The sequence below is a fragment of the Oncorhynchus tshawytscha genome, linkage group LG22, assembly GCF_018296145.1.
Source record: "Oncorhynchus tshawytscha isolate Ot180627B linkage group LG22, Otsh_v2.0, whole genome shotgun sequence".
NCBI classification, from domain to species: Eukaryota; Metazoa; Chordata; class Actinopteri; order Salmoniformes; family Salmonidae; genus Oncorhynchus; species Oncorhynchus tshawytscha.
In genome coordinates, this window is record NC_056450.1 from 2,627,509 (window position 1) to 2,651,751 (window position 24,243).

At 42.4% G+C, this 24,243-nt stretch overlaps 1 protein-coding gene across 1 annotated transcript; it reads left to right on the forward strand.

The window, feature by feature from the left end:
* Window positions 1-2,043: 2,043 nt before the first annotated feature.
* LOC112221582 (serine/threonine-protein kinase 35) lies at window positions 2,044-23,889 on the forward strand. Its single transcript, XM_024383728.2, has 3 exons — window positions 2,044-2,780; window positions 8,401-9,172; window positions 20,296-23,889. Exons 1-2 carry the CDS (start codon window positions 2,231-2,233, stop codon window positions 9,114-9,116), a joined length of 1,266 nt encoding a protein of 421 aa, XP_024239496.1. The 5' UTR covers window positions 2,044-2,230; the 3' UTR covers window positions 9,117-9,172; window positions 20,296-23,889.
* The last annotated feature ends 354 nt before the right edge of the window (window positions 23,890-24,243 follow it).

The window sequence follows — 24,243 nt, forward strand, 5'->3', positions numbered from 1 at the left end:
TCTTGTTGAAGAAATTCGTGCTCATGTTGGGTTTTTTGAGCAGGCACCCAATAGAGTATCATTCCCTCCTTGAAGGAGAGCGCTCCTTGTCCCGAATAGCCCAGAATACCCCGCGCGGCCCAGTCCATTGCATGGACAAAGTTTCCCATCTCCTCAAAAGTATATCTACCGTTACGAATGTAGATTATTATTTTGCAGGTTGAACATGGTGAGATTGTAAACCCCTAAATTGATAGTGCAGTTTGTTTGGGTGATTTTACAGCTAACTAGCTATGTTACAGGCTGATATTGTCTTTGGTATTACTGTGTGTAGATACGTTTGCTAGCTAGCTACCTAGCCAGCCAGCCCATAGAGAGGGCATGGTATTGTGGATTTTGTAGTCTACTTGAGCTGCAAAATTTCCAGAACGATTTTCCATGTTGCTTCCAACCTTATTATAATGCCAAAATTAAATATTTGTTCACAAAAAACATTGTTCTCACATATTAGTAATTACTATTTAACACTGTAAATTACCGGAATGAGTGGTTTTGGGTAGATTTTCCCTTTAAACGATGCTGCTAACCAACAAGCTAGCTACTTAGTGCTGCACACACAATGTTGAATCTCCCAACAGAAGCAAGCTACAGTAGCTAATAGTGCTAATCTTTACATTATGCGTTTTCAGGAAGCAGCTGTTCTGTGGTAGCCTCCCGAGTCAGCTGCTGTGCACAGCTGACCCAATGATACGGTTGCAGAGAAACAATCTGATCTACGGATTGATTTAAGATAAATCAGTTCCTCTTAATTGTGGGGCTGCATGTCTACAACTTCAGGTTAATTTAAAAAGAATAAGCTATATGTTTATGTCAGTGAAAGAAGATCTATAAAAAACTAGTTAGCTACACAGTTGATCAAATCACTGCACAGTCGACCAACGTCCTTGCACATCATTTGTGCAGGAGATAGCCACCGGTTTGTGTTTATTTACACACAATTGCAAACTATTATATAGTTGTCACAACATTTGTAATAATTTAGCCTTCTAGTTATTCTGTCTCTTTCAAGAAAAATAATAAGAGAGCGCAGTGATAACAAATGAGGAATTATGTTTAAAAAATAATAATTGAGGATGCTCAACACAGACAGATCTGTTGAGGGAGAAGAGTCGCGGAGGAGTAACGCAATCTGACATGAAACATGATCCACATGTTTAAATAACAGCCTATAAATGTGTTATAAGTGTTATAATATATTAGGCATATATTAAGATGTTTATTCAATGGTTTAACTCTGAAATTGATTAATAATGAACTTGTTTTTATTGTTTCATTATTGATTAGGTGCCACGCCCCTCCCAGTCCAATCCATGCTTTGTACAGGTGCACTCAGTACCAGGCTTGAGCACACTTGAAAGTACATGCTGTACTGGATAAACCATGTTTACAATGAGCACAATTTGTATTTATTTACTTAACCTTTATTTAACTAGGCAAGTCAGTTAAGAACAAATTCTCATTTACAATGACGCCTATCAAAAGGCAAAAGACCTGCGGGGAGGGGGGCTGGGCACACATCACGACAAGAGAGACCTAAGACAACAACATAGCAAGGCAATGGGATGGCGAGAAAGAAAGAAATATGGACAAATACACAAGATAAATGCAATTAGCACTATGATTTTATGAGAACGTATTTTTAAACTTCCAATTTGAATATAAAATCAGTTTTATTGTCGGAATATACTGACGTCCTCTAAAATTCCACCTACGACCATAGTTATCTCTCCCTCATTTGCATATCAATGGGACCGCGCTAACTTCAATGTGTATTACTAATGTTATTGTATATGTATGTTATTATTACATGACACATTTAAAAAGTTATTCATAAAGTGTGATATAATGGCGAAATGATCATTGTTTACGTTAAATGTTGAGTAACAGCGGAGAATTGTAATTTAGTCGGGGTCATTTTACCTGCTTAATCTGTCAGATGGACCAATCGGAGCAAGCCACTCCCTCCCATCTCCTTTTATACATTGGAGGCTATACAGACAGGTGTTAATTAATCACATTTCTTTTAGAGCGGCATCATGGCGTCATTAACCAGCTAAACAGATTTACAGTATTTGAAGAAAGGGAGGGTTATCTGACGGTTAATCTATAACAATTAAGCGTCATAAGTTTGATTATCATTATTTTAACTCAAGTAATGAAAAATACACATATTTTCTACAAAAAATAAGTTATGGATATATGCAACGGGAGGAGGCGAAAAATAAGAACCCCAAGAAGTCTGAGGGCTTACAAAAGGCTGGTTGAAGCACAGAACGCTACCGCCAACATGACGAAGCGGGAGGTGAAACGAGAGGTGTGCAAAGTCCTGAGGTCGCTAGCGGTAGAGAACAACAACGTGGACATCGATGTCCCCATGGAGGAGCACTGTTTCTCTATGAACTTTAGTAAGAACGAGAACCTCGAGGAGCATGCCATGATTATGGCACCACGTTACAGTCTGTTGCGAGAGGTCGGAAGGGGCAGCTATGGGGTAGTGTTCGAGGCAATTGCACGGAGGACAGGGGCAAGGGTAGCGGTTAAAAAACTCCAGTGTAACGCTCCTGAAAATGTGGAACTCGCTCTGTCAGAATTCTGGGCTTTGGCAAGCCTGGAGAAGAAGCACGAGAATGTGGTGCAGCTCGAGGAATGTGTGCTACAAAGGAATGGAATGGCCCAGAAAATGAGTCATGGAAATAAAAGGTCAAAACAATACCTGCGGTTGGTGGAGACTTCACTAAAAGGTACCTTTTTAGCTCATTTTTACCTCGATGAAATCCACTGCCTGATTGGTTCTTGTTGTCACTCTTTAGTAGCTACTATAACTACCTAGATTGAAACGGTAAAATGGCTTGCTAAATTAGCTCGCTGTGATCAGTACAGAGCAGACCAATCAAAACAGCATTTTTCCTTATTAACTTTGCTACTAACTCAGTGTTTGACCCATTGTTTGCAAAAAGGAGGCACATTTTTCCAAGTTGCTGATCAGCACATACAAACGAGGTAGATACGCGAAATAAACCTACACTTTTTTTTTTTACCGAATGTAGCATTGTGTAACATGTTATGTTACCTATTGTTTCTATTTGGTAACTGTGAATGACAAACAGAATATATGGGCAGTTATTCGAATAGTTTTAATAGTCACGTGTACAGGGTTGTAGACGTAATGATAAGGTACAGTGAAATTATTGCACTCTGAGCTCTGGCCATGCAGGACAAAGTGAAAAAACAATAACAATGGCAATAATATATACACATGAACAGCTGTGGCAATGATACATGGCAATTGGGGGTGGGGGCGGGGTAAGTGTCTGGGGGGAGGCACAATGTACAGTCGTCATGCTTTATTTTTCAGGTTGCTCAGTCTCATACATTTGTTTTTAGGAACAAGATTTCGAAATGCCCATGTGCCACTTATAGGTTAACTGCCATAATGCGCTATAGGCACAGACAGTGTGCTATTCCCAGCTTGAGGGAACAGCCCTACTGGGATTTGAGAACAGTGTTCTAGTTGACAATCAGTAAACCCTTTCCTGGTTGGCTGCAAATTTGCAAACATGACTGAATCAAGCAATCAATATTTTTTTGCAATTGATGGTATTAACCCAAGCTATTGCCTCTTATTTATTATATTTCTATTAGTATGAAATGTACGTCACTTGACCTTTTTTCCCTTGTCAAGCTTATTTGAGCTAAGTGTGAAATATGCCAATATTAATTAGGATTAGATTGTTTTGTTTTGAGACCCACAGATACTGCTGAATCTTGCTTTTAATCTCTAGGTTCACTGTTCAGAGCCTAGCCTCAGTACTGCCTTTGCTGGCTGTCTTTTTATAGTAAGTTATGTAAGTGTCATTTCAGGCCATTTCTTTTGTCAACAAAATAAATATTAATCTTGACTTAACATCATTTTAGCCAATATGCCTCATTTAATTTTTTTTTTTAAAGGATCTTCTCTAGTCTATATAGTCAACATTTTGATTAACATTTAATCATCAATATTTGTCACTTTCTGCACAGCTTTGAAAGCATGGTGTTTTGAAGCCTAGAATGAATATACTGTATGGTGATCATCCTAAACTCAGCAAAAAAGAAACGTCCTCTCACTGTCAACAGCGTTTATTTTCAGCAAACTTAACATGTGTAAATATTAGTATGAACATAATAAGATTCAACAACTGAGACATAAACTGAACAAGAAATGGAATAATGTGTCCCTGAACAAATGGGGGGTCAAAATCAAAAGTAACAGTCAGTATCTGGTGTGGCCATCAGCTGCATTACATACTGTAGTGCATGTCCTCCTCATGGGCTGCACCAGATTTGCCAGTTCTTGCTGTGAGATGTTATCCCACTCTTCCACCAAGGCACCTGCGAGTTCCTGGACATTTCTGGGGGGAATGGCCCTAGCCCTCACCCTCCAATCCAACAGGTCCGAGACGTGCTCAATGGGATTGAGATCTGGGCTTTTCGCTGGCCATGGCAGAACACTAACATTCCTGTCTTGCAGGAAATCACGCACAGAACGAGCAGTATGGCTGGTGGCATTGTCATTCTGAAGGGTCATGTCAGGATGAGCCTGCAGGAAGGCGAACCACATGGGGGAGGAGGATGTCTTCCCTGTAATGCACAGCGTTGAGATTGCCAGCAATGACAACAAGCTCAGTCTAATGATGCTGTGACACACCGCCCCAGACCATGACGGACCTTCCACCTCCAAATCGATCCTGCTCCAGAGTACAGGCCTCGGCGTAACGCTCATTCCTTCGACAATAAACGTGAATCTGACCATCTCCCCTGGTGAGACAAAACCACGACTCTTCAATGAAGATCACTTATTGCCAGTCCCGTCTGGTCCAGCGACAGTGGGTTTATGCCCGTAGGCGACGTTGTTGGCGGTGAAGTCTGGTGAGGACCTGCCTTACAACAGGCCTACAAGCAGTCAGTCCAGCCTCTCTCAGCCTATTGCGGACAGTTTGAGCACTGATGGAGGGATTGTGCGTTCCTGGTGTAACTCGGGCAGATGTTGTTGCCGTCCTGTACCTGTCCCGCAGGTGTGATGTTAGGATGTACTGATCCTGTGCAGGTGTTGTTACATGTGGTCTACCACTGCAAGGACGATCAGCTCTCTGTCCTGTGTCCCTGTAGCTCTGTCTTAGGCGTCTCACAGTACGGACTTTACAATTTATTGCTCTGGCCACATCTGCAGTCCTCATGCCTCTGTGCAGCATGCCTAAGGCACGTTCACACAGATGAGCAGTGACCCTGGGTATATTTATTTTGGTGTTTTTAGAGTCAGTAGAAAAAGGCCTCTTCAGTTTTCAAAACTGTGACCTTAATTGCCTACCGTCTGTAAGCAGTTAGTGTCTTAATGGCCGTTCCACAGGTCCATGTTCATTATTTTTTATGGTTCATTGAACAAGCATGGGAAACAGTGTTTAAACCCTTTACAATGAAGATCTGAAGTTAATCTGTAAAAATCCAAATATCTTTGAAAGACAGGGTCCTGAAAAAGGGATTTTTTTATCTGAAAGTTTGTTGGACAATAATGCTCAGCTAACACTTCAGCACTGTCTTAAAGCTTATTTCCTGCAATTCTACACATTTTGTCATGGGGTGCAAAGAATATTTAGATTTTTTTTAATGCTCATTTTATTGCAATTCTATAAATTTTGCAATGTCTATGTATTCATGTGATATTTCAGTGAGAAAAAATAACATCTAGTTATGAATAGCTCTAAGGTATGTAATGACTAACATGACAAGCGGAACTGATGATTCACTACCCAATTTCTTAATTGCACCTTGTGCATTCTACTATTACAACTTTCAAGAGTAATTTAAAAAAAATACTGGGTGGGCACGACCCCCTGCCGACACCTAATTTGGGAACCACTTGCCTAGACAAGTTAACCCCTCTAGGGTATGTGGGACGCTAGCATCCCATCTGGCCAACATCCAGTGAGATTGCAGAGCGCCAAATTCAAATACAGAAATGCTCATTATAAAAATTCAGAAAACAAAACATATTTTACATAGGTTTAAAGATTAACTTCTTGTTAATCCAACCACGGTGTCAGATTTCTAAAATGCTTTTCGGCGAAAGCATACCTAGCCCAGAACATACCTAGCCCAGAACATAGCCAGTTGACAAATTATTACAAACAGTAACCAGCCAAGCAGAAGCGTTACAAAACTCAGAAATAGAGATCAAATGAATCCCTTACATTTGATCTTTTATATGGTCAGGTTATTTGTATTTTTGGCAACTTTTACATCACAATAGTCCTAAAGAAAAGAATGTACTTTTTACTCCATACATTTTCCCTGATACCCAAAAGTAATCGTTACATTTTGACAGGAAAATGGTCCAATTCACACACTTATCAAGAGGTCATCCCTACTCCCTCTGATCGGGCAGACTCACTAAACACACATTCTTAGTTCGTAAGTTATGTCTGAGTGTTACTGTGCCCCTGGCTATCTGTCAAAAAAATTAAATAATGTGCTGTCTGGTTTGCTTAATAAGGAAGTTGAAATGATTTGCACTTTTACCTTTAATACTTAAGTACATTTTAGAAATTCCATTTACTTTTGACACTTAAGTATATTTTTAAATGAAATGCTTTTAGACTTTTACTCAAGTAGTATTTTACTGGATGGCTTTTACTTGAGTCATTCTCTATTAAGGTATATTTACTTTTTCTGAAGTATGACAATTGAGTCCTTTTTCCACCACTGGAAAAAAATCTATTTAATACATTACAGCCTTATTCTAAAATGTAGCAGAAAAGGGTCTGAATACTACTGAACTTGTCTTCTGCATTAAGACCTGCCAATAAAAATGAAGACACACAAATTACTAAAGAAGGAGCCGAGAGATCAATATAGCCTAACCAGAGGAAGAGAACCTGTTCCCAACCCTCCTGTTTCGGTGGCTCTCTGCTGCTGGCAGTACGCTCCTGAAGTTGCAGGTAATAGGCTACACCAGCGGTCGGCAACTTTAATTTATAGTGCCAAGTTATCCTACCATTTCTACTGATCTGCGTGCCAGTTATGATTTTCATATGCACATTTTTGTGGAACAGTTTAATTTCACTTACAATAGTCTTCATATCTCAAAATCACTGTCTTGTGGTTAATCAACATTTGAAATAAAAATGATACAAATCTAGAAGTTACTTCTATTGCTAATATGTAAAAATAGCCTACATAAAGCCAACAAACATTGCAGCCTGCAGGTAGAAAATATCCTGAGGAAAATAAATATCCTATAAATCACATTGGCTATGCATGGCCTGTCTGCAAGGAACTTGAAACATTGTATCAACTATTGCATTAACTTGGTCTGACCCGAAGCTCGTGCTAGCAAACTTACAAGTTTTTATAAAATATTCTGTGGCGCTAGTTTCCCCTGAAATTTCTGATTGTCTTATCAGATCCCCAAATGGGCACACTTATAGACCTACATTTGCCCGAAGGCCTGGTAGACTAGGCCTACTTCTACATGCGTAACCAGGTGTGTTCTTCCTCAAGATTGACAGGAGCGCTCCAAACAAAAGACAATTAAATAATTGACAACTAGTAAATGGAATGAAATAAACCAACTAGTTTTTTCTCACAAGTGTAGCCTAGGTTGTGTGCTCTACAAACGTGTCCAACTACTACGATGACAACGGTAAGACCGTCGTCGTGGTAGTAATAATAATGTTTTCAATATTTTTATTAACAGAAATGACCCTAACCAAACAAACATTGTAGATGAGAAATTGTGGGGCACAGACAGATTAGCTGTGCTCTTTGGACACAGTCCCAGAGACCCTAGCCAAGATCTGTGCGTTGATGATTGCGCTGTTGCACACAGCCCAGCCTATGTTAATGTGTGTAGATAGCTTGCCACAGTTTATTTGAGAAACAAGTCCCGTTTGTTTTCATAGCCATCACTGCACATGTGGAAAGGGGGGCAGTGTTTCCCATATATTCTTTTAGCAGCGGCAGGCCGCCGGTGCTAAGTCATTGCCGACTGTCCAAAATATGTACTTACATTTTAACAAATATATAATTGGGATGCTAAAATGTTTTCAGTGCAACCTTAAATGACTAAAACCTGATATAAAGTATGTAGAAAAGATAAAGGAGCTAGACGTAATCTAAAATTCAAAACATGGCATGGAGACACCATTGATTTTATAATGTTTGAGGCACTCGGATGACAAGTCATGGCAAAATGCGTAGAATTGCAGGAAATTGTCTTTAAAACATCCAGATTTAGTCTGCGGCCAAGATGACAGCCTTTAAGATTGGTGAGGTTCCATTGGTTTTGCCACTCTTAAATGTTGTTTTGTCTGTCTCTTTCCCTAGGTGAGCGAATTCTGGGCTACCCGGAGGAGCCGTGCTACCTATGGTTCATCATGGAGTTCTGCGAAGGCGGGGACCTGAACCAGTACATCCTTTCGCGACGGCCCGATCCGCGCACCAACAAGAGCTTCATGCGCCAGCTGACCAGTGCCGTGGCTTTCCTGCACCAGAACAACATTGTGCACCGTGACCTAAAGCCCGACAACATCCTCATCTCCCAGAAGTCAGGGTTGCCTGTCCTCAAAGTGGCTGACTTCGGCCTCAGCAAGGTCTGCGCAGGCTTGGGCAAAGATGGCAATGAGCACCCCAAAGCTGGAGGCGACAGAAACAACGTGAACAAGTTCTGGTTGTCGTCAACATGTGGCTCAGACTTTTTCATGGCGCCCGAGGTGTGGGAGGGCCACTACACGGCCAAGGCTGACATCTTTGCCCTGGGAATCATCATCTGGGCCATGCTGGAGCGGATCACCTTCATCGACGCCGAGTCCAAGCGCGAGCTGTTGGGCACCTACGTGCGTCGGGGCACTGAGATTGTGCCAGTTGGTGAGGCGCTCCTGGGGAACCCCAAGATGGTGCTCCACATCCCGCAGAAGACACGCAGCACCATGTCTGAGGGGGTGAAGAAGCTTCTGCAGGACATGCTTGCGGTCAACCCCCTGGACCGGCCCGACGCCTTCCAACTGGAGGTGCTGGTGAACCTAGTCACGTGTGCTGCGTGACACCGCTCCCCTCCCATTCCCCTTTCCAAACCATGGCCAGTCTGCTTTTTTACCAGGTAGGTTTTCCTCACATGGTGAGGACACCACATGTGGGTTGTTCCATAAGATTTCAATCACTTTCTGACTGGACCCCTTTTGATTTGAACAAGACCTTTCATACATGTTTGCTAGGGCTGTGACGGTCACTATTTTTTCCCATGGCAAATATGAAACAATGACGGAGACCCAAGTCTTTGGACCTTTTAAAAACTGCTGTATGTAAAACGTGTGCTATAGCCTGGAAAATGAATGCCTAAATCGAATCAAATTGTATTGGTCACATGCAGATGATAATGCGAGTGCGGCGAACTGCTTGTGCTTCTAGTTCCGACAGTGCAGAAATATCTAATAAGTAATCTAATTCCCCAAACAACTACCTAATCCACAAAAATCTAAAGGGATGCAATAAGAATATGTACATATAAATATATGGATGAGCGATGGCCGAGCGGCATAGGCAAGGTGCAATAGATGGAATAAGGTACAGTATATACAGTTGAAGTCGGAAGTTTACATACACCTTAGCCAAATACATTTAAACTCCATTTTTCACAATTCCTGACATTTAATCCTAGTACAAATTCCCTCTCTTAGTTCAGTTAGGATCACCACTTTATTTTAAGAATGTGAAATGTCAGAATAATAGAGAATGATTTCAGCTTTTATTTCTTTCATCACATTCCCAGTGGGTCGGAAGTTCACATACACTCAATTAGTATTTGGTAGCATTGCCTTCTAAATTGTTTAACTTGGGTCAAACATTTTGGGTAGCTTTCCACAGTAAGTTGGCTGAATTTTGGCCAATTCCTCCGGACAGGCCTGGTGCAACTGAGTCAGGTTTGTAGGCCTCCTTGCTCGCACACACTTTCACTTCTGCCCAGAAATTTTCTATGGATTTGAGGTCAGGGGTTTGTGATGGCCACTCCAATATCTTGACTTTGTTGTCCTTAAGCCATTCTGCCACAACTTTGGAAGTATTCTTGGGGTCATTGTTCATTTGGAAGACCCATTTGCGACCAAGATTTAACTTCCAGGCGGGTGTCTTGATATGTTGCTTCAATATATCCACATAATTTTCTGTCCTCTTGATGCCATCTATTTTGTGAAGTGCACCAGTCCCTCGTGCAGCAAAGCACCCCCACAACATGATGCTGCCACCCCCATGCTTCGCGGTTGGGATGGTGTTCCTTGGCTTGCAAGCCTCCCCCTTTTTACTCCAAACATAACAATGGTCATTCTGGCCAAACAGTTCTATATTTGTTTCATCAGACCAGATGACATTTCTCCAAAAAGTATGTTCTTTGTCTCCATGTGCAGTTGCAAACCGTAGTCTGGCTTTTTTTTTATGCCGGTTTTGGAGCAGTGCCTTCTTCCTTGCTGAGCTGCCTTTCAGGTTATGTCGATATCGGACTCGTTTTACTGTGGATATAGATACTTTTGTACCTGTTTCCTCCAGCATCTACACAAGGTCCTTTGCTGTTGTTCTGGGATTGATTTTCACCTTTCGCACCAAAGTACGTTCATCTCTAGGAGACAGAACACATCTCCGTCCTGAGCGGTATGATGGCTGTGTTTATACCTGCATACTGTTTGTACAGATGAACGTGGTACCTTCAGGCGTTTGGACATTTCTCCCAAGGATGAACCAGACTTGTGGAGGTCTACAATTTATTTTCTGAGGTCTTGGCTGATTTTGATTTTCCCATGATGTCAAGTAAAGCGGCACTAAGTTTGAAGGTAGGCCTTGAAATACATCCACAGGTACACCTCCAATAGGCTAATTTACATAATTTGAGTCAATCAGAATCTTCAAAAGCCATGACATAATTTCCCACGCTGTTTAAAGGCACAATCAACTTAGTGTATGTAAACTTCTGACCCACTGGAATTGTGATACAGTGAAATAATCTGTCTGTAAACAATTGTTGGAAAAATCACTTGTCATGCACAAAGTAGATGTCCTAACCGACTTGCTGAAACTATAGTTTGTTAACAAGACATTTGTGAAGTTGTTGTAAAACAAGTTTTAATGACTCCAATCCCTGTACGTATGAGATGAGTAATGTAAGATATGTGAACATTATTAAAGTGGTTAGTTCAAAGTGACGAGTGAGTCTATGTAGGCAGCAGCTTGTCTGAGCTAGTGATGGCTGTTTAGCAGTCTGATGGCCTTGAGATAGAAGCTGTTTTCCAGTCTCTCGGTCCCTGCTTTGATGCACAGGTACTGACCTTGCCTTCTGGATGATAGCGGGGTGAACAGGCAGTGGCTCAGGTGGTTGTTATCCTTGATCTTTTTGGCCTTCCTGTGACATCAGGTGGTGTAGGTGTCCTGGAGGGAAGGTAGTTTGTCCCAGGTGATGCGTTGTGCAGACCGCACCACCCTACTAGATGATTGAGTTGGAGGCGTGCTTGGCCACACAGTCATGGGTGAACAGGGAGTACAAGAGGGGGCTGAGCACTCACCCATGTGGGGTGAGTTTGAGGTATTGTTTCCTAGATTCACCACCTGGGGTCGGCACTTCAGAAAGTCCAGGACTCAATTGCACAGGGTGGGTTTGAGACCCAGAGCCTCAAGCTTTTAATGATGAGCTTGGAGGGTACTATGGTGTTAAATTCTGAGCTGTAGTCAATGAACAGCATTCTTACATTAGGTATTCCTCTTGTCCAGATGGGACAGGGCAGGGTGCAGTGTGAAGGCGATTGCATCGTCTGTGGACCTGTTGGGGTGGTATGCAAATTGAAGTGGGTCTAGGGTGGCAGATAAGGTGGAGGTGATATGATCCTTGACTAGTCTCTCAAAGCACTTTATGATGACAGAAGTGAGTGCTACGGGGCATTAGTTATTTAGTTCAGTTACCTTTGTCTTCTTGGGTACAGGAACAATGGTGGCCATCTTGAAGCATGTGGGGACAGCAGACTGGGATAGGGAGCGATTTGAATATGTCTGGAAACACACCAGTCAGCTGGTCTGCGCGTGCTCTGAGGACGCGGCTAGGGATGCCGTTTTGGACGGCAGCCTTGCGAGGGTTAGCTCGTTTAACTGTCATGCATACGTCGGCCACGGAGAAGGAGAGGGGGGTCCCCGTGGTCCTTGTTAGCGGACCGTGTCGGTTGCACTGTGTGTTATCCTCAATGCGGGCAAATGTGTTTAATTTGTCTGGAAGCAATACGTCAGTGTCCGTGACATGGCTGGTTTTCTTTTTGTAATCTGTGATTTCCTGTAGACCCTGCCACATATGTTTCTTGTCTGCGCTGTTGAATTGCAACTCCACTTTGTCCCTATACCAACATTTCGCTTGATTGCCTTGCGGAGGGAATAACTACACTGTTTATATTCAGCCATATTCCCAATCCTCTTTCCGTGGTTAAATGCGGTGGTTCGCACTTTCATTTTTGTGCAAATGCCGCCATCTGTGGTTTTTGTCTGGGTAGGTTTTATTAGTCACAGTGGGTACAACATCTCCAATGCACTTCCTTATAAACTCACTCATTGAGTCAGCATACATCAATTCTCTGAAGCTGCCTGGAACATTTCCCAGTCCGTGTGATCAAAAAAATCTTGAAGCGAAGATTCCAATTGGTCAGACCAGCGTTGAATGGTTATAGTCATGGGTACATCCTGTTTGGCCTATAGGACGGTAGGAGCGAGATGGAGTAGTGGTCGGATTTGCCGATGGGAGGGCGAGGGAAGGCTGTGTACCCCTCGCGGAAGTTAGAGTAGCAGTGGTCCAGTGTCTTGCCCGTGCTGCAATCAATATGCTGATAGTATTTAGGTAGCCTTCTCAAATTTGCTTTGTTAAAATCTCTAGCTACAATAAATGCTGCCTCAAGATATATGGTTTCCAGTTTACAAAGAGTCCAGTGAAGTTCCTTGAGGGCCGTCGTGGTATCTGCTTGAAGAGGTATATACACAGCGACGATAACTGAAGATAATTCTTGGGAGATAATATGGTCCGTATTCGATTAAGTAATTCTAGGTCAGGTGAACAGAAGGACTTGAGAGCCTGTATGTTATGGTTACACCATGAGTCATTAATCATGAAGCATACTCCCGATTAAAGGTGACTCTGGATGACAACATACTGATGTTTATTTACAACATTAGGGCTGTTTTCCTGAAGAAGTTAAATTCACTCTGTTTTGTTTCCTTGCCATGATACTAACGAGTATTGCAATACTGGTCTCATCCTGGTCCTAATGTTTGCCCAAGTAACTTTTTGTACCTGAATGCCAAAACATAGAGGTGCTCGAAGTTGACCCATTTTCCATACCACACGCTACCATGACATATCCATGTCTTCATCACTGAAATGGATAAACGTAGAATTTTATATACTTTGAAAGCTTACAAACAGGGTTGTCAAACTATTCTATGATTTCTTGAAATAAAGTAAGTTTAACGTCATTGATCTTAAAACGAGTAAAGTCATATTTGTCTCATTTTCACAAATGTTGTAGTTTAGACCTTATTTTACATAATCTGAAGTGTTTGTTGTGCCCGTCATCGGTTGAGACCACACTATACTCTTGAATTCAGGGTCGGTGTCCATTCTGTTCATAGAAATGGAATTTATAGGATGGACCTATCCCTTCAGACCCTTCAGATACGCATCAGATTATTGTTTCAATTCAATTAAACAGTTTGACAACCTTGTAAGCTTTCAAATTTATATCAAACTCAACCGTTTATCTATTTCAGTGATGAAGACATGGATGTTTCATGGTAGGGTATGCAAAATGGGTAAAGTTTGAGAACCTCAATCTCCTGAATGTTTTGGCATTCAAGTCTAAAAAGTCACTTTCTGAGAACTTCTGAGGTACTGTTTTTAACTCCGTAGAGGCTTTGGCCTCCCTTCTGTTCAGCCAGCCGATCAACAGTAGTAGAGGGACAACTAGGCTGGTAATGCCTTGACGCTCTGTCTGCCGTTTTAAAGTCCAGAGAGGTAACTCTGCATGCTGGAGGCCCCTAGCTCAGTCTCTTACTACTCGTTTGTCTGCTTATTCAGCCAATCCCTCACCCTCTTTCTCTCTTTTGCTCTCTGGCTTTAATCAAAACCATGCTACTTGCCCAGGGGCCAACATGTACCCTGTATAGTTGCCAGTACGAGTCCAAACTCCACCCCTCCTCCTTCTCTCTCTGGCCCAGTTTTCATTCTTTCATAACACTGTCCTACTCTGACAGATCATTGCCTCAGGGGCCTTTTCGTTTAGCACTTTGTATGCCTGTAGATGAGCAGATCAGCTGGGCTCGTCACCTTTCCTAAGGCAAACCCAGCCCAGCCAAACCCTTCCTCCTCTGTGTGAGAGATGGTATCAGTTATCTGTAAACAAGCCCTATTATTCCTGGGCTAAGTTGAGTGACAGACTCCCTTTGCCTTACCTGTCAGGTACACTCACATCACACCCCAACCATGTTCACTTTTTCAACACCACAGGTTGGCCTGAACTCATTTCCCTGCAGACTATACCTTGTTCCTTCCTTAATCCTGTTTTTTAATCATGACATATAGGAATTCCCTGGTAGGCTCGTTAATTCCTTTTAGGGCATTGTGCCATGTCAGTCTTTGGGCCGGGATTGTCCTCACCTTGTTTATGTAATAGACTATTAAGACTTATCTCTCAGTGGATGACTACCAGTGCCTTTGGTTGGGCGTGAGGCACTAGTGTTCAAATAGTAGCCTTTTTGTTTTCTTTGAAATACTTGATCTGCGCCCACTCAAACTGACTTATACTCCTGATGTGCTGATGCACCCTCTATAACCACTTGTTGCACCCTCTATAACCACTGCTTATTATTTGACCCTGCTGGTCATCTATGATGATCTATGTACTCTTATCTCCATCAGGCACAGCCAGAAGAGGACTGGCCACCCCTCAGAGCCTCGCTCTTCTCTAGATTTCTTCCTAGGTTCCTGCCTTTTCGTAAAGAGTTTTTCCTAGCCACCATGCTTTTACACCTGCACTGTCCAATCTGTCGCTCTGAACCAGAGTGGGTGAATATGAGGAGTTAATGGAGGGTTACGGGGAGGGGGGGGGGTTAATCCTGTGTTAAATACTAATCCTTTCACTGCTCAAGTTAGTGCAAGAGGATTATGCAGAACTGAAGGTGAGATCATCATCTCAGTCCAGTACCAACTCCACCAACCACTGCTGTGGGCATCCTCCATCGCTGTTGTTGTGCGCACACACACTACACTTGCACACTCTGAGAGCAGTCCATGGTTAGTGTTAGCCTATGGTCCATGGTTAGTGTTAGCCTATGGTCCATGGTTAGTGTTAGCCTATGGTCCATGGTTAGTGTTAGCGCCTCCCACCTCTGGATAGCAGCACAGACTTCAGCTGCCAGTCCGATGCAGGTTTCAGGAGCCCTCCACTTTTCCACTCTCCATTCTCCCTCCCTCGCTCCCCCACCCCTTTCCCACTGGTAGACAATGAGGCCGCTGCTCCTTCTCGGTGAGGGCTTACTGAGGCTCACTTTTGGAACATTTTGTCCTCTGTGTCTGTCTGCCTCCGTACCCAGATAAACCAGACCAATGTGCATTAGCTTTTGAAATAATGTTTTGGCGATGTGAATACTGTAGTAGGATTTTGTATGAACTGGGGGATTTAGAGTACACTGCACATGGTGCAAAGTAACATGTCACGTAAAAGGCTTGTCTAATGAATGTGTTTAACTAAGTCTGTGACATCAACAAGGAGCACTGACTAGTGCTTTACATAAGTCTTTTTATGTACGGTGTATGGGTCCCATACAGAGTCTAGTTCAAAACTGGCCCAGGGCACACGAGCAGAAGAACGTGTTGAAACTCACTCAACCTCTCTTTACTATGGTCTCTATGGAAATGGTGTTTACGCAGTGGTTTGGCAGTATGGTACAGTATGTACTATATGTGTTCTGTGGGCGTGTCTTACTGTATGTATAGAGGCTTGTTATCAGGGGAACTGGTCGGGGAGTGGGAGGGTGGGGATGACAAGTCAGCAAAAGCTAAACAATATTAGAGTTGACTGAGAAATGCCAGCAGGAGGGCACTTTTTTTCTTTATATTGGATTTTTGGGGAGAAAAGGGTGGGTGTTGAAGGAGAGCATTTTGGATTACTTATGTAACTGGGTGTGTTTAACTGAGTAATAGGGGTTGTAAAAAATTATATAAGACCCTTGTAATAAAAGGGCTTTCAAAGAAGCCTGCCTGAAACTTGGGTTAACAACCCAAATATACATTTGTCGTGAGCTTCACAAGTCGTATGGAAAGTCAGGTTTCCATGAAAGCTGATGGTCGTAATACCTGGTTGTGCAAGTAATACTAGGAAGTATGTTTTTTTTTTTATATATATTTTTTGTGCACATCCACACCTCGGCATTGTTCTTTGGCTATACACCCCCACCCCTTCTGCTGGGTCACTGTCATAACTGGAGGGCCTTCGCCTTTCTGCTCCTCTGCCCCCAGTCAAACAGCACGGTTGGCTGGTGATGTAATTGAATCTAATGGATCTGCTTTTGTACGCACCCCTCAGGGTCTCGTCTCACCCTGCCTTAGACACTGTCTATATCACTGTCTGGTCGCCAGTGCTATGGCAGTGCTAGGGTTCTGTCTGGTCGCCAGTGCTATGGCAGTGCTAGGGTTCTGTCTGGTCTCCAGTGCTAGGGTTCTGTCGGGTTGCCAGTGCTATGGCAGTGCTAGGGTTCTGTCTGGACGCCAGTGCTATGGCAGTGCTAGGGTTCTGTCTGGATGCCAGTGCTATGGCAGTGCTAGGGTTCTGTCTGGTCGCCAGTGCTATGGCAGTGCTAGGGTTCTGTCTGGTTGCCAGTGCTATGGCAGTGCTAGGGTTCTGTCTGGTTGCCAGTGCTATGGCAGTGCTAGGGTTCTGTCTGGTCGCCAGTGCTATGGCAGTGCTAGGGTTCTGTCTGGTCGCCAGTGCTATGGCAGTGCTAGGGTTCTGTCTGGGCGCCAGTGCTATGGCAGTGCTAGGGTTCTGTCTGGTCGCCAGTGCTATGGCAGTGCTAGGGTTCTGTCTGGTCGCCAGTGCTAGGGTTCTGTCTGGACGCCAGTGCTATGGCAGTGCTAGGGTTCTGTCTGGATGCCAGTGCTATGGCAGTGCTAGGGTTCTGTCTGGACGCCAGTGCTATGGCAGTGCTAGGGTTCTGTCTGGACGCCAGTGCTATGGCAGTGCTAGGGTTCTGTCTGGTCGCCAGTGCTATGGCAGTGCTAGGGTTCTGTCTGGTCGCCAGTGCTATGGCAGTGCTAGGGTTCTGCTTAGGCATAGTAGTGAGTCTCAACCGTGTCAGTGCTCTTTGGTGCCATGTTTGGTTTAAATCACTTTATTTTGTCAAACACTTATTTCTGATGCTCTGTCTTTCAGCATTGTTCTTCTGATTGTGGTTGGAGCCTCTTAAATTCTAATTGATGGATGAGAGCTGCATGATCAGTTGTTGTCGCGAAAAGCAGTTGAGCTTGCTCTCAAGGATGTTTTCCACTATGAATGTTTTAGATAAGCGTCACTGCGGTAGCTTCACTGAGAGTCTCAAAGATCCACACACTTTGCCAACCCCAACCAAAGCCATAAACCACCACTTTCCCACAAATCCTCAACTCACACTAATATTTAATCACTTAAGATGGGTGAATTACTTGAGGTGAATTCCTCCCAAACCTGAAATCAAACACACAGGCACAGCTAACCTCAGTGTCAGTTTGGTCATTGCACAAGTTTGTCAGTTTCTCTGTTGTGCTTTCTGTTCCTTAAGCTCTATTTAATGCTTTTCTATGGTGCGGTTGTGGTTTGTACAGATCTAGTTATAACCGGTTTTGGTGAGGACCAGACTCCTCTGCTGGTTTTAATTGCTATGCTGAATGAGGCCTGCCTGCCTTTCTCTCTCCATCCCCCTCTCCCTTTCTCTGGAGAGGGTAAAGGCATCTGCATGCTTCCCAGCCGAAACGGTTCGAAAGAGTTTGTGCATATATTGACATTTTGTGACAATTGTTTGTTTTGGACTTCAGTAAGGGTTTTTTCAGTTGTTTGGGGCACATTTTTTTCTTGATGCTAACCGAAGTCTACACCCCTTCGTCAGTGGTTGGTCAACAGTAGGGATTCTTCCGTAAAGTCTTGGTCATTCAACGGGAGACGACTCGTTTTCATGCACATTTCTTTCATCATTTAGAAATAATGCACCTAACATCTTAGTTGCGTAATTTTACATCCAACTAAGATCTCCTTGGCAAAAACGTCAAAATTAATGACAGATTTCTTGAATTATTTCTTTAAGAAAGTGTATACTTGCTGCGGCATCTCAGAATGGACGGACAGTACTATTTCTGCTTCTCGTTTTTCAAGAGAATGTCCTTTTAAGTGAGTGTGCGACCATACTCATTCGGGTAGCCGCCAGCCGAACTGAAGCATACTGACACCATAAGGGTGAAATGTTCTCTGTCACGCCTTGTCATATAATTACTGAACTTGTCTGGCAGTGGTGGGTGGACTGAGGCTTTTCAGCCTTTTCAAATGCAGGAGCATGAATAATTCCAGTTGAGTATCTAAAGAGAAGCTTAAATGAGACGGGAACTTACTGGTTTATTAGAAAGTGACTCCTTTGAATTCCCATGTAATTCTATGGTGTAAAATCTAGCAGTCGACCTGTTGCTTGCAGCCCCGTTATTCGGCAGTGTAATCGAGGCATCAATATCCACAAACCCACGTTGGCATCTGCATTCTTAGGCCTACTTGCATAAATCACCATATTAATCTTTAATAGAGTACAAGTGAAGTGCTTTCTGTGTAAAAGCTACACATTGTTCAGTGCTACCAAACCAAATTTACCACCGTTTATCAACTATTGACACCCAGCCAGCGAGGGTCATGCAGTGGTTTGGTTAACACAACCACTCGTAAAAATATGAATGTTATTTTCCTAACCTCGAATGGTAAAGAGTTGCATGTATCCCGGACTTAGAGGAAGCCCTCCTCCCCCACGTCTCCACTGCAGATACCAGTCTCTACTGGTTTTAACAAGGTAGCCCTTTTGGGGAGCATGTTACGCAACACGTAGTGGGATGGTTGAAGAATTACAATGTGGCTCAGTTTCACCCTGCAGCACCTCTAGTTCATGTGATGTTTGCCTTGCTTCCTGCTGCAGGCACGGGCACTAGCAAACTGTGCACCCATTTTTCCAGACCAACAACAATCAAACCAACAATAGGTTAGCTAATTTAAAACATTAGACTTTGGATTTGTTTGATTCAATTTGACACTTAGTGTAAAAAAAAAGGGAGGGTGGTTCAATTGGCTGCCTAAAATGGCAAAAGGTTGCAAGAGTCTTTGTAGTTATGCAATCTTGCATGTTTGAGTCGCAGTATGGGAAGCATGCTAGTGGCATGGGGGAGGTTGTTTCAGCAGTCTTTAAATGGCCCTGTGCTCAGAGTAGGTGTCTCCCACCCAGAGTCTGGACAGGACCTTTTAGCTGGCTTGTGTTCATTAGGCACTAAACGGAAGAAGACCCACTGGAACTGGTTGAACTTGTTCAATGAGAAACACATCTGTTTTTTGTTGAAAAACATTTGAAAGCATTTTCTGTTGCTTGCCCTAAGGACCGTGACCCTGGTTCATGGCAGCGTGCATCCTCCTCAACAAGCCTGCACATGACTTAGAATGGGAGGTGAAGTCGGCCACCACCGCCGAGCTTAAGAGCAATCAATAATGGCTGGCATTTAGCCTGTCCTTGTCAGCTGCTGAGAGCAGGGTTAACGAAGGGGCCCTTTTGCTTGAGGAACCTCAGGTGCTGCAGTGGTTGCTGCATAAGAGGGTTGATTTAATGGGGTTGTGTCGACTGCCCCAGTGGAGACCACCGTAAAGAATTTGTTGTAGTGAACCTGAGGGTATTTATACCATGAAACAATCCGTGACCTCAGATGTGCCCGTCGCATAATGAATCCCACCAATCATGCACAGCTGAATGGTCTTGCAAATTGGCACAATTATATAGGCTTCATTTTGTATGCACAGATATTGCTTGCTGGTTCAGTAAAATGCACTGGAGTTCCACAGTACACTAATAGCACTGCCTAAAGAAAAATGATACTCATAACCTGTAAGCCTCTGTTTCATATTGGCTGACATTCACCCATCTTATTTTCTCCCCTCTCTCCAGATGTTTACTAACTCAATGTGGGATCCCAAGTCTGTACAGAGGTGGAAAAAGGGACTCTGATCATCTCTGAACTTTAAAACCTCTGTGATTGAGGTCAGCACTTCAAAAATCAGGACACCATCTTAGGAAAAGCTATGCAATCAAATCGTATGGAAAGTCAGGTTCTCTCCCCGCATCTTCTATTTTAAATTTGGAACGTTGTCACCAAAAGCCGAACGACATTCACCAATGTGTGATGGTCAGCTATGCCAGAACACACCTTGCACACCTGGTTTGAAAGGCCTGAAGGAGTAATCATGATTAAGTTATGTTTATATTTGATGTGCTGGTCTTCAAAATACATTTTTCTCAATGTTTTTGTTTTTTTCTTTGGTCCAGTTATGGACTGGTTCTTCCTTCTCCAATGTTGACATGTGTTGTTGGATGGGGCCACAGGCTAGTATGAATGGATAATCTGTCATGTATGGACTGAGAGGCTAACATGTTGCACTGTGGACCCTCTATGCCAGAGGTTTAAAAAGTATTCCTAAAATGACCGATGATAATGATGTAGAAGAAGGGACTCAATTTGTATCATAGAATTTGTTCTAGGATGGACATGAACGTTCTTATGATGGGATAAATGTCAGACATTTTGGTCAGGGAGTTGGTCAACCATGTTTTGACAGTACTATGATAAAATATTATGAAAATAGAATTTAACTGCACTGCTGACAAACACAGTGCAGATACAATAACGTATCTGCACTGTGTCTGTTTACTAGCTAGCCAGCCAGATTTAGACCACTTTTTAAGCATTTATGGAATAATTTTAACTGCCAATAATTACCCTTGCCCCCCCCCCCGAAAAGCTGTTGTGTTGTTCAATGTACATGTAACCAGATCTGAAATTCCGACCTACGGTTGGTAATGCTCCCACGTAGGGAAATAGAGCCCTGAGGCTTCAGGCTATTCGGCGTGGGGACCCAGTTTCCAGGTAGGCTACACGTATCTGTGTGTGGGAAAACATTTCATCACAGGTAAGACATGTAACTTGTTCAGTGTAGTCTGTTTGTAACACCACTCACTACTTGTAGCTGTATAGTCCCTTTGTTTGTGTTGTTGGTCTTGGCTAGCTTAATGTTCTGGTTGATAGCACTCACTCTATTTATGTAACCTTTATCTCTTCAGGGTGTCATACTGAGACAAAGGGCTCTTTACAGATGAGCCCTGAATTACATCAGTTACAGAAAATACACATCAAAATGCGAGCAGAAAGACATTAAAAAACAAACTCAATCATCAGTGATGAAGTCTTCATGCAAGATAATTGTTATGTAATGACATAAGGTCATGTGGCTGCTAGCATTGTCATGAAAAGGGGCTTGAGGGAAGCCCTACAATATTAAGTAGTGAGAACACTCAGGATCAGGCAATGTTGAAAAGTCATCTTTAGACGTGTACTTTGCTTCAATTTAATTTTGTAATTGACTAAAACAAGCAGACAAATAAAATTGTGTTTGAAAAAGGCCCAAGTATTTGCTGTGAGACAATGGGGTAACCTAGGTAACCACAGGTTTTCCCCTCAGGCGAGCTGGGTTGTGATGTTCTATTCTAATAACAAACGGGTCTATTTAAGCAATAAGGCACCTCAGGGGTTTGTGGTATATGGCCAATATACCACGGCTAAGGGCTGCTCTTAGTCGTAACGTGGAGTGCCTGAACACAGCCCTTAGCCGTGGTATACTGGCCATATACCACAAACCCCTGAGGGTTTGCTATTATAAACTGTTTATCAACGTAATTAAAGCAGTAAAAATAAAAGTTTTGTGCCTGTGGTTTACGGTCTGATATACCACGGCTGTCAGCCAATCAGCATTCAGGGCTCGAACTACCCAGTTTATAAATGCCAACATTCCATTCATACAATGCAGTCAATCCACAGCCATACACTGGCTGAAATTGATGATAGGACTCAGACAAGTTGTAAATGCAACAGGTATTGACTGATATCGTATCATATAATGGCACTCCCAGCTCTCCAAGAAAACTGGTATGGTCTTTTTTTTAAAGGCTATTTATACAGAAAATTGCTATTAAAAATAAATGCAGTCTATTACACAATTTCTGATATGCAGAAAGATCAAAGGCATTTAAGTAAAATCAGGATTATTCCTCTACTGCCATTCATTCCAATTAGACTGGTTTGGCCAATATGGTTGCTATTTTCACCCCATTCTGGAACTTTGAGGGACTATGATGTAGCCCCTTGAGTAATTTAACAGCATCTCTATGACTTGTATACTGTGAATGGGAATTAAATGCAATACAACTTTATACAGGCAATTAAGAACGGTGGGTTAAGCCCTTTTTGTTGGGTAGTTGAGTAAGCAGTTCCCCGTCCTCAATGTGGACTCACAGACCTAGTATCAACAAAGCTGCATCAACACCCATGTTTTCCTCCCTCTACACCCTTGTGCCTTATTTTACCTTCATCAAATGGAGGGCTAACTCATTTGATTCACAAAAATATATTTTTTTATTTAAATGTTTTGATGCAGTATATAATTTGTCCCTGGTAGCAGGCCTATATCAGTTGATAATATGTTGTGCATTTGAAGACAACTGTTTGTCTCTATATGAGATTATAAAATGGTTTTAGGGGCATTGCTTTAACCAAATTGTCCAAGAGTTTTGGACACTGGTGTGTCAATGTAATATTGGGCTAAATCTAAAATTATTATATCATGTCTCCAAAAAAGGAGGCATAATATATCAGTCCAGACCTGTGTTGCATTTGCGTTTTTGATGGGCAATTTCTTTAAGTGAGATAGCTTTAAACCTGGGACTGTTTGTTTCTCTTTAACATCAACCAACCTCAGGTCAAACTCCTCAAAGGCTTCTCGATGTGGTTTTTTGTTTAGCTACTTTTATTGCCGTTTGACATTTTTAATACTTTACCTTTAAAGCTTAGCTGCAGAAAATATTTGACTTTTTAGAAATGTTTTTGAGTAACACACACCTCGCTCTTTGATACCTTTTGTTTTAATGTTACAGCCTGTACATTAACCGGGATTCCTCATACTCAGCTTCACCGATGGGACCAGTTTGTTACCTGGAAAACCTCTTGTAACCTATGAGCTCTTTCACAGTGTAATCAATTATGTGAGCGCTCCATTAAACGTCATAGCAACATCAACTGTCACATGGCTACCCTACTTTTATGTCGAGGCACCGCCACAACGAAGCTCTTTCTGCCACCTACTTGTTCATTCATGACATCATATCTTGTTGGAGTAGTGAAGATGTTAGCGTGTAGGTTAAATTACCATCTTCATTCCTCTTAAAATCTTACACTCCTCTATGCAACGTTCTCTCACTACACATTGTGTAAGGAACCACAGCATTTCTGTTCTGCTTTGTTCTCCTGAACTACTACTTTCATCACATGTCAGTGTTCATACATTACGTGTCTTTACAATGTCATGTAAAATATGAAATTTCTGTTCAAAAAGCTGACTGGAGCCATTAGGTGTTTTAGCAAAGCATTGTGTTTTTTTGCTGTAAATGTTTGACAACTTCTATTTTTCTTGAAATAAATGATCCAAAATACAAGTCTTTGTTTTGTTTTAATATCATCAACCCAATTCATTAATTAGACATGATAAAAGTAGCATTTTGTAATCTACTCCAACAAATACTTCTGTTCTTGTACAGTGGGCTCAAACCAACCTCTGATAGCAGTCTTTAAATCAAATTGTATTTGTCACATGTGCTGAATACAACGGGTGTAATACACTTTACAGTGAAATGCTCACTTACAAGCCCTTAACCAACAATGCAGTTTTAAGACCATACCTTAAAAAAAAGGAAGAATAACAATTTAGAGCAGCAGTAAATAACAATTGCGGGGCAAGAGGGGGTACAGATACATTGTCATTGTGGTGCTAGATACATGGGATACAGGTA